The sequence below is a fragment of the Rhynchophorus ferrugineus genome, unplaced genomic scaffold (assembly GCF_030347505.1).
Source record: "Rhynchophorus ferrugineus isolate W39M unplaced genomic scaffold, kcgeb_rfMv2 rfM2, whole genome shotgun sequence".
Classification (NCBI taxonomy): domain Eukaryota; kingdom Metazoa; phylum Arthropoda; class Insecta; order Coleoptera; family Curculionidae; genus Rhynchophorus; species Rhynchophorus ferrugineus.
In genome coordinates, this window is record NW_027472581.1 from 29,480,326 (window position 1) to 29,495,179 (window position 14,854).

At 32.4% G+C, this 14,854-nt stretch overlaps 1 protein-coding gene across 3 annotated transcripts in view; it reads left to right on the plus strand.

Moving 5' to 3' along the window:
• Positions 1-14,854, plus strand: part of Sobp (Sine oculis-binding protein) — a 42,990-nt gene that overhangs the window by 6,528 nt on the left and 21,608 nt on the right. The window contains exons 1-2 of one of the 3 annotated variants that reach the window (XM_076397152.1): positions 2,164-2,270; positions 2,334-2,418. The exons of 1 other annotated variant lie outside the window; for it this stretch is intronic. In XM_076397152.1, coding sequence (XP_076253267.1) covers positions 2,401-2,418 — 18 coding nt within the window. In that variant the 5' untranslated portion in view covers positions 2,164-2,270; positions 2,334-2,400. Of the gene's footprint in view, positions 1-1,998; positions 2,271-2,333; positions 2,419-14,854 lie in introns of those variants that run through there. One more of the 3 variants, XM_076397151.1, reaches the window with a different exon arrangement.

The following is a 14,854-nucleotide window of genomic DNA, read 5'->3' on the forward strand; positions in this document are numbered from 1 at the left end:
TTGAAAAACTATTTTATTTAAGGAAAGAAGAGGCGACTTGTTGAACAGCGATAAGAAAACAGCACTGACGATTTAAATCTGTTCGAACTTGAACCAAATTATTTAAGTCTAAACGCCTCGCTCATCATCACCATTCAGTTACATAAGCACCTCGTGTTAACAGTCGCATGATATACCAACTCCCTCCTAAAAAACAACTATAGGGATGGATGTGATTGTTGTTCCATCTCGACAGCTAATAGTTCTAATAAAATTATTTTTGAGTATAGCCTGTACCATTGAAGTTCTTGGAAAAGCATTGTGTCTACCCAAATTTCCATAGTGTCCCTCTATCAATCACTACATTCTCCCCAATACATTTTCCATATCTGCAAAACAGTTAGTATTCTTTCTCTCCTCACGTAATTTAATCAAATGCTTGTATATATTTTGAACAATGACACACATTAACAATTAGATGACAATTACAAATCAATAACTAAGCTGCTAAATTGAATATTAGTTATATATAACACTAGTTCACAATTCCACTATTTGTCAATATCCTTTTCTGTGTATCTGATGGAGTTCATTCAAACCGAAGGGTGTTATTGTATATAATCCTTTTCACATATCCAAACAGTTCTTGCTTGTATATCTTTCTCGACCTGCATATCTATTGCAGTAATTTTTACCACATCCCACAATAATTCGATTTGATTGATTGTTCAGATATTTTTCTAAGGCGTATTTCCAAAAAAGTAAATTACATAAAACACTATTAAATATATCATTTATATTTACCAAGAAATAATGTGAAATACTTTATTCTTTAACTTGGTATCATCTAAATTTCATTTATGTTTTGCAAGCCATTCCTTGGTTACAGCCTTTACGATCACTTATTGGAATCTTTTTGGATTCCTGTTTCTAGAATGAAGAATAATATATCTACAGTGAATTATTAAAAAATATTGTGATTTACAAAACCTAATAAAATATTATTTTAACTTTTACCTTTTTCCATCGAGTTTTGCTGTCTTTACACTGTTATATTTGGAAATATCTTTGTCTATAAACAAATTAAAATAACAAATCTTCCTTAATTTTAGTTCTTCTTTAATTATTTTAAAAGCGATGTCTGGAAGTTGCATTAGACCTCTTCGTGGTTATCCTTACACTATCTAAATCATACGCTTCCTAACAGTGATTGGAAAGATGACTTATATCCCTTAAAGAGCTGCTTATCCCTAAGTTTTCTATGAATACTTTCCATACTAATGCACTGTTTTTATACATTTCATAAATATAATTTCGAATAGAACTAACATCAAGATATGTAGACATGGTGAATCCAAACTCTGGCTTAAAACTTAATACTTAATGGTATCAATACCTTTCTAACTTATTTTACTGGTAAGAACGTAACCCCCTTGCCTCGTTATTATTCGTATATTGTTAGATACATAATATTGTTTAGATACATAATATATTTCTGACTGACTGTATATTGGCCTCGGCATTTTCAACCTGTGTAATTATATATATTAAGTTTGCCGGGTTATAACGTCATTATCACTAATGTTTTTAAGAATTTTACGGATCAGGCACTATTATATCTCTTTTTAACTAGAATAAATTGAGAACGAAAATAATGTCTGGTATTAGAACGAATTGACAAACTGCAATAGACAATATATTATAGATCTTGATGACATTAGTCCACTGCTCTCTTGGGATAGACTATAGGTCATCATCTAAACACTATAAATCGTAGGAAATACAAACTTTCAAACGCAAGAGTGATGAATCTGATTGAAATAATTTACTAGATATGAAATAATGAAGGTCATAAATTAAAATTGAATGTATCATCATCATCATTAACAATATCCTGAGAAAAGGCGAAAATATCGCTCAACGACTCAAAGTTTTTTCACCAATTCGAAACCAGAATCCCACCAATGAGCTTGCGCCTTGTTAATTCGAAATATGCTGGCGGGAAGACCCACCGGACGCCAGACCAAAATATCCGACGCTCCTGCATAGTCAGACGAGCGCAAATACGCTAAGTCACCGCGCGCGGGCCTTTTACATCATTTTCGGTTCACGTATTGTTCGCGTTTCCTGTGAACCCCATAGATTAATACCGGGACAAGTCACAGTCCCAGTCATTTCTCGGGACCAGGAGACCACCGCGTTTCCGACAACTAGACGGGTTCATGGAAGAGGGTATCTCGAACGAGGTGTCCATCACTAAGGTATCGGTGAAGAAGGAGGAAGACATCAAGGTAAGAGCCGGTGTACGATAAACCCACCGCTAATTAATCCCGTTTTTATCCGTGGCCGTGTAGACAGACACGAGGCCTCCGTTTCGAACTAGCGCTGAAACTACGGGCGCTACGCGCTCTCCTAACTTGGATGTTGAAACACGATCAGGTAAAACGATACCGCGTATCGGGTAACAGATGGCTTGCAAGCGATATCTATCGGTGGGCGCTCGTAAATACGGCGAGATATTTTATACCCTTCATCTCGCAATTTTCAGTATTTAGCTGTTCCGGCGCTGGAAATCGGAGACGGGGTTTGTTTTCTTTTTTCTTCTGTGATTATTATTATTTATTATTACGGGCTCGGTGTCTAGTGCGATCGGTGAGACGATCGGGGTCCGTATCCGACTCGAAAATAAATTAGTAACGCTCCACGGGCCGGGTCACTGCCAAAAAATTGGTTGTGATTCTGTTTTAATTTGTTAATCGTTATTTGTATTGCTGGCGGACGTTGAAATTGGAGAAAAATTAAATTTATGAACTGTACTAGATTGCGAGTAAAAATTAATTCAATCTGTTTTTTTTTAAATCAAAATATGTGCATTTGTTATGAAAAAATTGAATATTATATTAAATTAGAAATATTGTGTAGTGCTAATTTTAAACCCAGGGCCTAAAATAAATTATATATTTTTATCTACCTCTTTTCTAAAGCATGGAGGCTTGTTTAATCCATATTTTGTCTAGTAGCATGTTAATCTCGTATTTTTCAGATTGCTTTCCGTGATCTTGATCCATCTCTTTTTCGTCCAGAATGTGTCTTCTATAAAAACATGATCACATTTTAATCTTGTTTATAATATTTCCTCTCTTCCATGCGCACCATCTTAGAGAAGAGAAACTCCAATAAGTACGGCCACACTTCGGCAGTGACCAGGATATACTCATAGGGACGACTGACATGCGCACTGAAATTTGATTTTTCAAGTTGGTTATTCATTTAAATTATATGTGTTAACAATTAACCTTAAATATTTCCTTTAATCAAATTTTAATAATCAATTTTCATGTAAAAGCATAGAATAGAATACAGAATTTATATAATATGAATTAACTATAGAATTGAAAATTATGAAATTAAAATAAATAATAGAATATATATTCACCTGGATGGTATTTCCCCAGATGCCAACAGCATTGAGGTGATTTGACAATATTCACAATCAAATGCCTTATCCACTGTTACCAATTGTAATATGCGAATCGACAACTTCTTAGCCCGACTTATAAAATGAATAATTAATAAGCCGGTATAATATAAAAGTATAATAAATAGAGAAAAACACACAAGACGAAACTACTGAAGTGTACAGTTTTCAGGGTAGCCACTACTCAAAAACATTAATATTTGGAGGTTATGTTATTGACATATCATACAATGACACCAGACGTTTTTAAGATATTTTAAGATTTTCTTTTTCTCACAGTGTTCAGTATTTAGTTGTTTTGGCACTGAAAATCAGAGACGGGATTTATTTACCTTTTTCTTCTGTGATTATTATTATTTATTATTATCGGGGCCCGTATCCGACTCGATAATAAAAATAATAAATAATAAAGTTTTACCGGCCGGATCACTGCCGAAAAATCAGTTGTAGTTCTGATATAATTGGTTTTGTAAAATTAAAGTAACTTTTTAAAAACTATGTTGCCGTTTTTCTAACATCTTCCTAGTTCCGCTTTAGTAACCATTACCTCTCGTTACCATTAGCTATTTTGTCACAACTGGTAACTATTCAACTCCTTTAATTTATTGATTCTGTTCTACGAACCATATCAAAATTACCTATTTCGTCATTTTGAGTCATTTCATCATTTAGCAATCTAAAGTTTATATTAGTTTATTGCGATTGTTCATTCATTGTTCTTTAAGGTAGCTCTAACAACATATAATATCTAAGACAGCATATCCTAAAGGTGTAAATATTAAAGCTTTATATTTAGTTTACATGAAGTATGGAATCTTATAATTTGTGAGACTTGTCGATTAGTTACTAGATATTATCTTAGGATTGGTATAACATTATCTACATTGAAAATTGAAGCGACTAAGATGGCTATGGATGGTCATATTTGTACTTTTTTATTAAATTTTTTATCAACGGCTTTTGAACACTCTAATTACTGAATTAATCTTTTATTATTTTAAGTGAATGTTATGACAGTTAACGACAGTCTACACTGTCAAATTCAATACTTTTGATATGAAATACTAACCATTTAACCAGTCTACAAACATGGTACAAAACATAGATCAAAAAATCCAACAACAAATTACAAGCTATATTGAACATAAACCCGCCCAACATACATAACGAACTTTCAAAAACTAATATTTGATGAATGAACAATTTCGAAAGAATCCAGATGGAATGAAAATGGTTAAAGCTATTGATTGCTATTTGTTGAACATTGCATGAGATGTGGAAGATACAATATTGTATTTTTAACTGGAAGTCCTTGGTGATACAACAGCATACTCATCAGATTCCATATTCTGATTATCATCTATTTAGCATGATACAGTACAAATATACAAATATAATGAATAGTCTCAAAACTTTCTTCTTTCATTGAAAGTCAACAGTTTGAAAAAAATAACGCTCACAATGAAAAAATACTTTTTTTTATACATATCATTTGCATCAATTTGCTATGATTGTTTCATTCAGTTTCAGCTTGCGATTTTTCATTGCCGACCTTTTTCAGTTAGTTTTTGGCAACCGCTTCTAAGTCACCACTAAAACGTCGAAATCAATTTTCGTCAGATTTCTAACAAAAATCAAAATTCCAGTTCTATTTTTTTGGTTAATTATTTCGATCATTCTAAGAGTTGTAAAAAGACGACTAAAATAAATCGTGGACTGTAAATACATTAGTTGATTAATAAACCTGCAAAAAGTCGCAGTAGTACCATAAATACTATATATATATATATATATATATATATATATATATATATATATATATATTTATAGCATATTAATTAATTTAAAATTGCTAATGACGAAAAAATCGCTTTAATTCTTAATATTCGCATATTTTTCTTTGTAATCAGTGCTAGTTTAATGATCTATTGTTCAAAAAAATGCGATACGTGAATATTAATCGTGAAAGTATGAGGCTCATTAACGAGTAATTTTCCTTATCTTCCTTGATATTATGACAAAGACCAGAAAATTAACATCAGAAACAATAGCCGTTTAATGATTCAGCCATTACCTTTAATACAATTAGCGGTTTTGTCATAACACATACGCTGCTGGACAAAAATGTTAGACATTATTATATTTATGGAAGTACCTTGCGGTACTTCCATAAACTATAACTATCTATATCTGTAGTATAACTTATTTATATCTGAATAATCCAAAATATTTATACATTTACACAGGTCTGCAACAAAAATGCTGCTTTTTTTGTTAACATAAATAGAAGGGATTTTATTTTAAACTAACTTTCGGGCAGAATTCATATAAATATATTTTCACTAATACTTTCGTAGTAGTTTTCATAGTTCTTCGCAAATTAGTATATGAAGTGTGCAGCAACTTTAAAATGTTGTGCATGTTGCTTCGACAACAAGTTCGGTTTACCAAATTACCTTGTTTTCTTTCAATGACTAAAAAAGTTGGCCCATGAGGGAGTTCTAAGATTTAGATTGCTTTAAATACATGGTTTTAAAGTTTCAAAGAGTCTCAGAAGCAAAGGTAAAAGATGTTTTCATCAAACCAGATATTAGACGGCTTGACTGACTGACCCACAATTCATCGCGGCCATAACTGGAGGTCATATATACATTTTTAGCCAATTATAGAGATCCTAACTATAATAAAGTAATATATAAGTCTAAAAGTAATTTTTTTCATTTCCACCTCGATTACTAAGTGAATGGTGACGTTAATGATTTCATCAGCGCTCTAAAGTTAAAAGATACCAAGAAAGATCGAGGCTCTCAATGATATCAGACTACTGTTGGACGCTCCAGAAGAACCTTCCAGATTTTTCTCACGAGCGAAAATGTACAAAGAGTCTGCTGGGAAAGAGAAACGGTTTTAGTCTGTACTAGTGAACATTATATTAGATAAAAAATATGTATCATTAATAGTTTGCAAATAAAACAGTATTTTTCAAATCTATTCCCTTTTATTTTAGTGTAATAATTATTTTGACATAGTTACCCAAATTGCTCAAATAGGACGTTTTTTGTTCCATATTTAAAAGAAAGTCTTTTTCGGAATCACCACAACCAAAAAACGCCTCTTAAAGGCAAATTGGTTTCTAAAAATATTTTTATTACCCTTAGTTTAATAATTCCCAGTGGGCAATAAGTATTTCTTATGATAATTATTACATACATGATATGTAGCAAATCCTTGCAATAAGTGAACTCTTTATAAAATATATTCTAAATTCTAAATCTTACTCTAAAGTCCATATTTGGGCTCAAAGAAATCGGTTTGGTTTATTCTCTATCGCTCGCAGTCGACAAAATAGAAAATAGAAACTAGAAAATAGAATTTTGTAGATGTATTGCTCCTAGCGAACTTCATGTGGATTAGCGCCATACATATAAGACAATTATGCTTGTAACATTTACTTAAAATTGGTTATGACGAAATAAAAAATTCTATATTTGGACGTGTTGCTCTTTGCAATTGTCTTGATTCCCTGAGTGACAGTCGGAATCTAAACGTCTAGTTTAAGTAATTAATCTTGTAATATCTGGATGCACCTTATCATAACTTCGTTCAGGAAAATTTTATATTACTTTTCGCGAAACATACCCATAAGTGAATTCCGCATGTCCATATTTAGTCTATCCAAAGTTATTTTGTATCTACGGCATCTAAATTTGTGATGTCAAAACGTCGCAATGTTGATGTATCAACTCTGGGTTTTAGTTCAGTTTGGCTTTGACATACAACAAATTTCTAATCCAAATAAAATAATTAAACAAAAATACTGTTATTAAATATAATTTATTTTAACATTATAGTAAATCTGATGCATATATTATCAAAGGACTTGAAACTTCAGTTAGTTATACATTTATAATAGTTTGTAGGTTAGGGTTGTGTTTGATTATATTTTGAAGGTGCGTTTGAAGATATATGCCCTTCATTATAGAGCATATTTACCTTTTACGCTTAGTTTTTGTGTCCTTCTGTACAATGTTATCTTGTAAAGACATTTTAATCTGACTGTATATCGCTTTAGTTTGTTCTGTTAATACCTGCATACATGTTTCTTGATAAAACTAGATTTAATCACATATATTTAATCGCTGCATTCTCCTTAATGCATTTGTCATGCCTGCAAATCAGTTACTATTCTTTCCCTCCTGATACATTTTAACCAAATGCTCATGTATATTCTGAAAAATTACACACGTATATGTTCACAAAAATCCTTTACACTCTACAATAACGATTTCCTACAGTTATCATATATTAATTATAGACTCAGCTTTACTGGTTTCCACTCTCACCAACCTGTCTTAGAAATTAGCAGCATTGAATCATATCATATTCAGAAAGTTTTATTTAACTGAATAACTAAGCTGTTAATTTTCAATCCATCTAACATTTGTTCACAATTTAACCTTTCGTCATTTTTTTCTTCAATGTGTTTGATCGAGTTCATCGAAACCGAAGGTGTTATTACACATTCATGTTTCCAGCATGAAGTACAATATATTTGCAATGATTTATTAATAAATGTTATGACTAATGAAACCTAATCAATTATTATTCCAACGTTTACAATTTCCCATAAATTTTTGCTATCCTACCACTATTTTTATTATCATCTAGCCATGAGTGACCATATGATATCCCATTAGCCATGAGTGACCATCCCATTTTGAAATATCCACGTCTCATCTAAATACATAAATTGAAATAATCTTCCATCATTTTATTATATGCTTTTAAAAATTGTATTCTTTTAAAAGCAATATTCGGAAGTTCAATTAGACCTCTTCGATACTTTCCAGACTAACAGTTTCCTATGAAATAAATGTATTAAATTATGTTTGTATTTACTAACTACACACTGTTTTTATACATTTCATATACTTAATCTATGATAGAGCTAACATTAAGCTGATCTTGATTCGTCACCCGCTTTGTATGAGTACCCTTTTTCTTACCTTTATGACTTATTTTTCATTTTTTGACATATTTCAGTGACCGTGTCCATGCTAATATTCAGTGCAGCTGCAACACGCTAAAAATATTTTCAATAAAAATCGCAGTAAATTAATATTTAAGAGTGAAAATGCTTACCTCTCAAACGAATTTTACTGGTAAGAGGGAGCATCCATTATCTCTTTCCTGTTCAAAGTAACTGATTAGAGATGCAATATGTTCTGTCTGGCTTGGGAATTTTCAATCAGAGTAATAATAAGCAGCGATTTGAAATATATCAAAACAAGCAAAGCATTAAAATAACGTTTGCCGGCTTATAACCTCCTATCACTATTGTTTTGATGAATTTTGCACACGATTAGGCACACGCTTGACAGCCAGACGACTTTGACAGGCTAGTTCGGTTACCCGTTCGAACTTATCAGACAACATTGTCTCTCTTTTCAGCTAGAATAAAATGAGAAGGAAAATATCATCTGAATATAAAGCTAAATTACAAATTGCGACAGGCAATACATTAAACATATTGATGACGTATGTACAAAATACTTTGGATAGACTGTAGGTTTCAATATTTATTTATATAACAATTTCTTATGTACTGATAATTGTGATTTTCTTCCAATTAACTAATACATTTTCCTATATTTTAACTCCATTTTTTTCCTTTTCTTTTTAACATGTATCCTCCAGTGAATTTTGAATCAAAATTCATTCCGAGATACTTAGCGTTGTTGCAGTATTTAATAATAGTATTATTTACTGTTATTGGTGAGTATGCAGACTAATTATACGTGAATGGCACATGCACAAATTTACTTTCATTAATTTTCATTTTCTAAGTTTGGGCTCAATTATTTATATTGTCATTTGCCTGTTGGTCTGTGGCTTCTTCGCTATTATCTCCGACAGCAAGAATCAAATATAAAATCAGAAATTAAATGTAGTGTGGTAATAGGCCCCAATACACTTCCTACTGTTATGACAGTTAACTGTAGTCTACACGGTCATGTTCAATAATTTTGGCATTCATGGAGTGATATTTTACACGTTTACCAACGCTTGAATCTAAATTTTTGACATATATAACGCTTGTGGTTTGATTTCCAGAAATCTAATGTCGAGGCATATAAAAACTGATTGGAGAGAAAACTTTCGAATTGGTCTGATTTCAAATGATTAATTATTGTGACACATGCTTAAGTATCCGGTGTTGGGTTGCTATAAGTTCTGAAGAAAAAGCGGAAATAAAATTCATTTCTGAGAAATTAATAGTATATTAAATTATATAAATTTTTTCCAAGAAAAGTCAGCCATATATGGAACATAAACTTCCGGTCGGAATTATATTTTTCAGCAGTATTGCTGTGCCTACTGGGAAACTCGTTAAAGACTAATTTTCAGAACACAATATTAAAAATTTAGTGGCCAAGCGCGCTCCTCTGATTCGCATTATATTGAAAATTGTTGGAGTAAGCTAACACGTGCTAATAAAAAGTTCTCAGATGATAAAAAATTTGGCAACGTTCAGCAACTAAAAGGTGTTATATAAGATAGATGGAAAGGTTAAATCAAGATTACGTTAAAACCCTATATGATATGCATATCTACTTTCCAAACGTCAGGAGAATAATTTATTCGTAGTATTGCGTATATATGTTAATAATTTTACACCCCTCTCTAATAGTTCTTATAAAATGATTCAGGTTTTTAAATCATATCTAGGAGCTTTTTACAATTTATTTCTTTCATTATAGTTTTTCCAACTTCTTCGACTGCATTTTTCTCATGTGGCATTTTTAATGTTGCGATTAAATTTGTTACAACAAAAGAAGTCTCCAAAGTCATAAAAAGTGACATCAATCTAAAGATAATCAACCAGGGAAGACAGTTAGATAATTGGCCAACTTAATTAATGCAGCATTCGGATTAATATATGGCCGAGATGTTTGGAAAATGCTTGAAGTTACCATGATTCCTTAATGTGGAAAAACCACCAAATGATGTAAAATCTTGTCGACCAAAAAAGTAAAAGCCAGTCATAGGCAAAAATTAAAAACCTGCACATTAGTTTGGTTTTATGAACAAACATTCAACAACCTGGTCAGGTACATAGAATCGTTCAACATTATTGAAAAAGCTTACGAACAGAAAAAGTTTGATCAGCTATTCTTGGAAGTAGGACAAGCCTTCGATGAAGACTGGCAAGATGTTTAGAGCTAAATAACAAGAAGCTTACTCATCAATGAAACAAATAAAAGGAAGGGTACCGCAAGGCAGTATTTTGGGTTCCATTCTTTACCTACTCTGTATATGTAACATGTACAATGTGCCATACTACTATATGTTATTATGACAATATTATCTGATAACATTGTGGTACTTACTAACTACACGGACCAATATAATTCCGTGACGGTTATATGAATAGGTTCTACGAAAAATGTTGAAATATCAACATAGCATAAGTATTTCAGGATACTGAGAAGCATTTTAGATGCACACTTATACCGAAAACCCTATATTGAGATTAATATTGTCGAAGAGACTGATTGAAGTTGTGAAAAATAACATTAGCTGTCTCTTTCTAATGCTATATGAATCGTAGAAACAAAAAAAATATTTTTATTAATAGTTTATTTCTCATTATTCTTAGTGGTTTAACAATCTACACAGCGGGCAATAAGCATTTCTTATGATATACTTATCTAATTTCCAAATGTTAGGAAAATAATTCAGTCGTAGTATTGCGTTAAATACAAATGTTAATAATTTTACACCCCTCTCTAATAGTTCTTCTAAAATTATTCTGGTTATTAAATCATGTCCGGCGGTTTTTTTTTACAATTTATCTCTTTCATTATACTTTTTTCTACTTCATACACTATATTTTTTTCATGTGGCAGGTCCATTTAAAACGGAAAATTTAGGAAGCTGGTAAATCTATCTTCGTCATTTTTAGCCAGCTCAGACAGGAAAGGCTTAAATACATTTACCAGGTGTACCGGAAAATTATTATAGGTTTTTCCAACAGATGTCGCTACGATTAAGTATGCAATTTTAAACCCTTCTTGATGATTTGACACATGTGTTATTTTATTCTACTGCCATCAAGCTTCAATGCTATAAATGTTAGGTTTTGTTCATGTTATATTTACTCAAGAGAAAAAAGTCGCTGAAAGTTATCGTTCGCTAGTAGAAACTTAAGATGAGGCAATGAGGCAAATGGAAAATCAAAAAAACTTCTGTGAAATGCTGCTTTCCAAGGTATGATTCGAAGTCACTTCTGCATCGAATAGTAACGGATAGTGGAAAATGGATTTATTTTGAAAACCTTAAACGCAAGAAGTCAACCTGGCGAAGCCGGCCGATCGACCCCAAGGCCAAATCCTTTTGGTCGCCAAAGACAATCATCTGTGTTTGGTGGGACCGGAAGGTCGTCACGTATTACGAACGGTTGAAACCTGGTGAAACACTTAATAGTGACTACTACCGAAAACAAATGATTAATTTGAACAATGTACGGATCGAAAAATGGCCCGAAGATACGATAAAGTTATTTTACAGGACGATAACGCTCTGTCTTATAAAGCAAAACCGGTCAACGAAGCATTGAAAGCACTTGGATGGACATAATATCGCACCCATCATACTCTCAAGAGTTTGTCCGACTATCAAACTTTCTCATTAATAGGACACGCGGTTGTAGAGCAGCACGTCGCCAATATCGAAGTAGTTAGAAAATAGTCATGGAGAATGGCTTTGCCCAATGAAGAAACAGTTTTTTTGAGATGGCATCCATAAATTGCCCGAGAGATGGACAAGATGTACAGAACCAAACGGTCAATAGGTTGGATAAATAATACTTTTTTTTCGAAAAAAGAAAGGGTACACCTGCTAAATGATTAGAGCAAATGTCAGCCTTCTCTTTATTGCTTTAACCATTAATAGGTGGATTGGAGGCTTCTTGTTGCTTTCCATATTTTGTAGACTTAGTTGGCGTCAGATTTTCCAAAAATTCTTGAATATCTTGGTTTTGTTCATTTAGATCAACTCTTTCAGCTCCTTTGTTGCTTTATTGAATTTTATTTTATTTTCTGTAGTTCTTACTTGTTACCAATTCTTTCGTAGCTTAGTTTTTTGTTAAGAATTAAGTTGCGGAGCGTAACATGACGATTTGGCTTTAGGGACTTTATCAAAATATATATTATTAAGACTAAACGAATCAGAAGATTAGATACCCAAGGTAAAGACAATTCCTTTAAGTACTAAGGGAATAACAATTTCCAACACGAGAGCTCTGTTAACTACCTCGGTGATATATCAAAGCCAAACTAATTCAACTATAAAACTACCGGTTATCTTTTCAATAAAATTAAAACGTTGATATCGATAGACGCACCATGTCAGCTGATGAAAACGACACCGCCATATAGCGTGTGTGTATACGCGATACAGCATAGGATAGTATAGAGGTGGAACATGTAAGATGACACCGATGCCGAAAGGTGGAGAGGCGCGGGGGTGGGCGATGTTGCGGCCCCGGGCCACGGGCGTGGAGCGCGAGGGGGCGAGGGGAGCGCCGAGCAGCAACAGCGAGGCGTTACGTCGCAAACCGACTCTTTATCCTTTATCTGGTGTTCGTTTACAAAATGTTTTTAGCGGTAATTAAGCACGGAACGCCATCTAATACCAGCCATCTAATTTTTCAATAGAAATTATCCAAGTAAAACGAGCGGCCGAGATGGAGACGGACGAAAAAGGTACGAAAAAAGGACGATTTGTAGTTTGGTCTAAGATGGTAATGGATCGCGAGACGCAATAGAAATTTAAATGCTCTGGACGACGACACCAGACTTTCTTTGTCGTCTGTCCGATTTTTTTTTTGGTTTTATTCAGACAGTCTCATTTTAATGAAAAGGGGTATTTTCATTAAAAATTGACACTTTAAAAAATATCATTTAAATGTTTAAAAGCCCTTTCTTAGTTTATGGCGAGAATAATTGTAATGAGTCTTTTGTTTTTCGTTTAATATTTATTTCATTTATTTCGTTTCATTTCGTTTCATATTATTATGATATCATTCACATTAACACACACTTTTTGTAATTATTAGGATTATCGGTTTAACAATCTGCCCGTTGGGCAATAGGAAATCTTAATACCTATATATTTCTTCATTAAGTGATTTACTATGTATAATATTATTTAATTAGATAGCTCTAATCTAAATTTTCTTCTAAAATCTATATATGTTCTATAACCAGACAGGGTGATGTTAAACGTTTTAATCTACACATTTCACTACTACGTCGCACATTTTAGCTGATTGGTGAACACCTTGGGATGCGCTAACGTTATTTTAAAGTACTTAATGGTACCTTTCAAAAATTTTTAATTACTTTTCTTATTGGTATCACTTCATTAGAGACATAGTGCAGAGCATCGACAATGGCATTTTGTCTTCAAACCATTGACTGATAGTTATATTAAATTTAATAACAGTACCCCATAGTTCGATTCCATATGACCATTAGGCTAAAGTATTGATTCGTATAGCAATACCTTGTTATTTAATAATAAATTGATATAATTGACATACATGCATTTGATATAGTTTAATTCCAAGTTGTTTTCGTTAAGCAAGTATGTGCTTCTTCCAGGTTAGGCGTCGGTCTAGATGTATTTAGCATCATAAGATATTTAGCATCCTCAGTTTGAAGAAGTTGGAAATTAATGATACCAAATGAAACTGAATTTAAACATAATTTAGCGATTAGCGTGTGCGAAAATTTTGCGATTAAATTTGTTACACTAAAAGCGGTCTTCAAAGTTATAAAAAGTGACATCAATCCAAAGAAAGCTTAAAGTTATAACTTAATAACCAGGAAAGTTCTGAAAGATCTACCAAGAAAGACATTTAGAAAACCAACCAACCAATCAACTTAATGAGCAACTTAGTTAATTCAGCATTCCGATTAAAATAAGAGAGAGATGTTTGGAAAATGCTTGAAGTCACTATGATCCCGTAAAGTGGAAAACCACCAAAATGAAGTAAAAATCGATCGAGCAATTTCAGTGCTATCAGTAATATCCAAAGTATTTCAAAAACTCTGATAAAAATAGGTTAAAGCATATCATAGACAAACATTAAATAGCTGCACATTAATTTGGTTTTATGAACAAACATTCAACAACCTGGTATTTGACATAGAATCGTAGAACATTATAAAAAAAGCTTACGAATAGAAAAAGTTTGATCAGCTATTCTTTGAAGTAAGACGTGCTTTCGATAATAACTGGCATGAGAGAATAATAGTATGTATAAACTCCATAAAATGTTACCGAAGCAATACGTTAAACTTTAAAACTTTTCCATCTAAGCCAAGATGT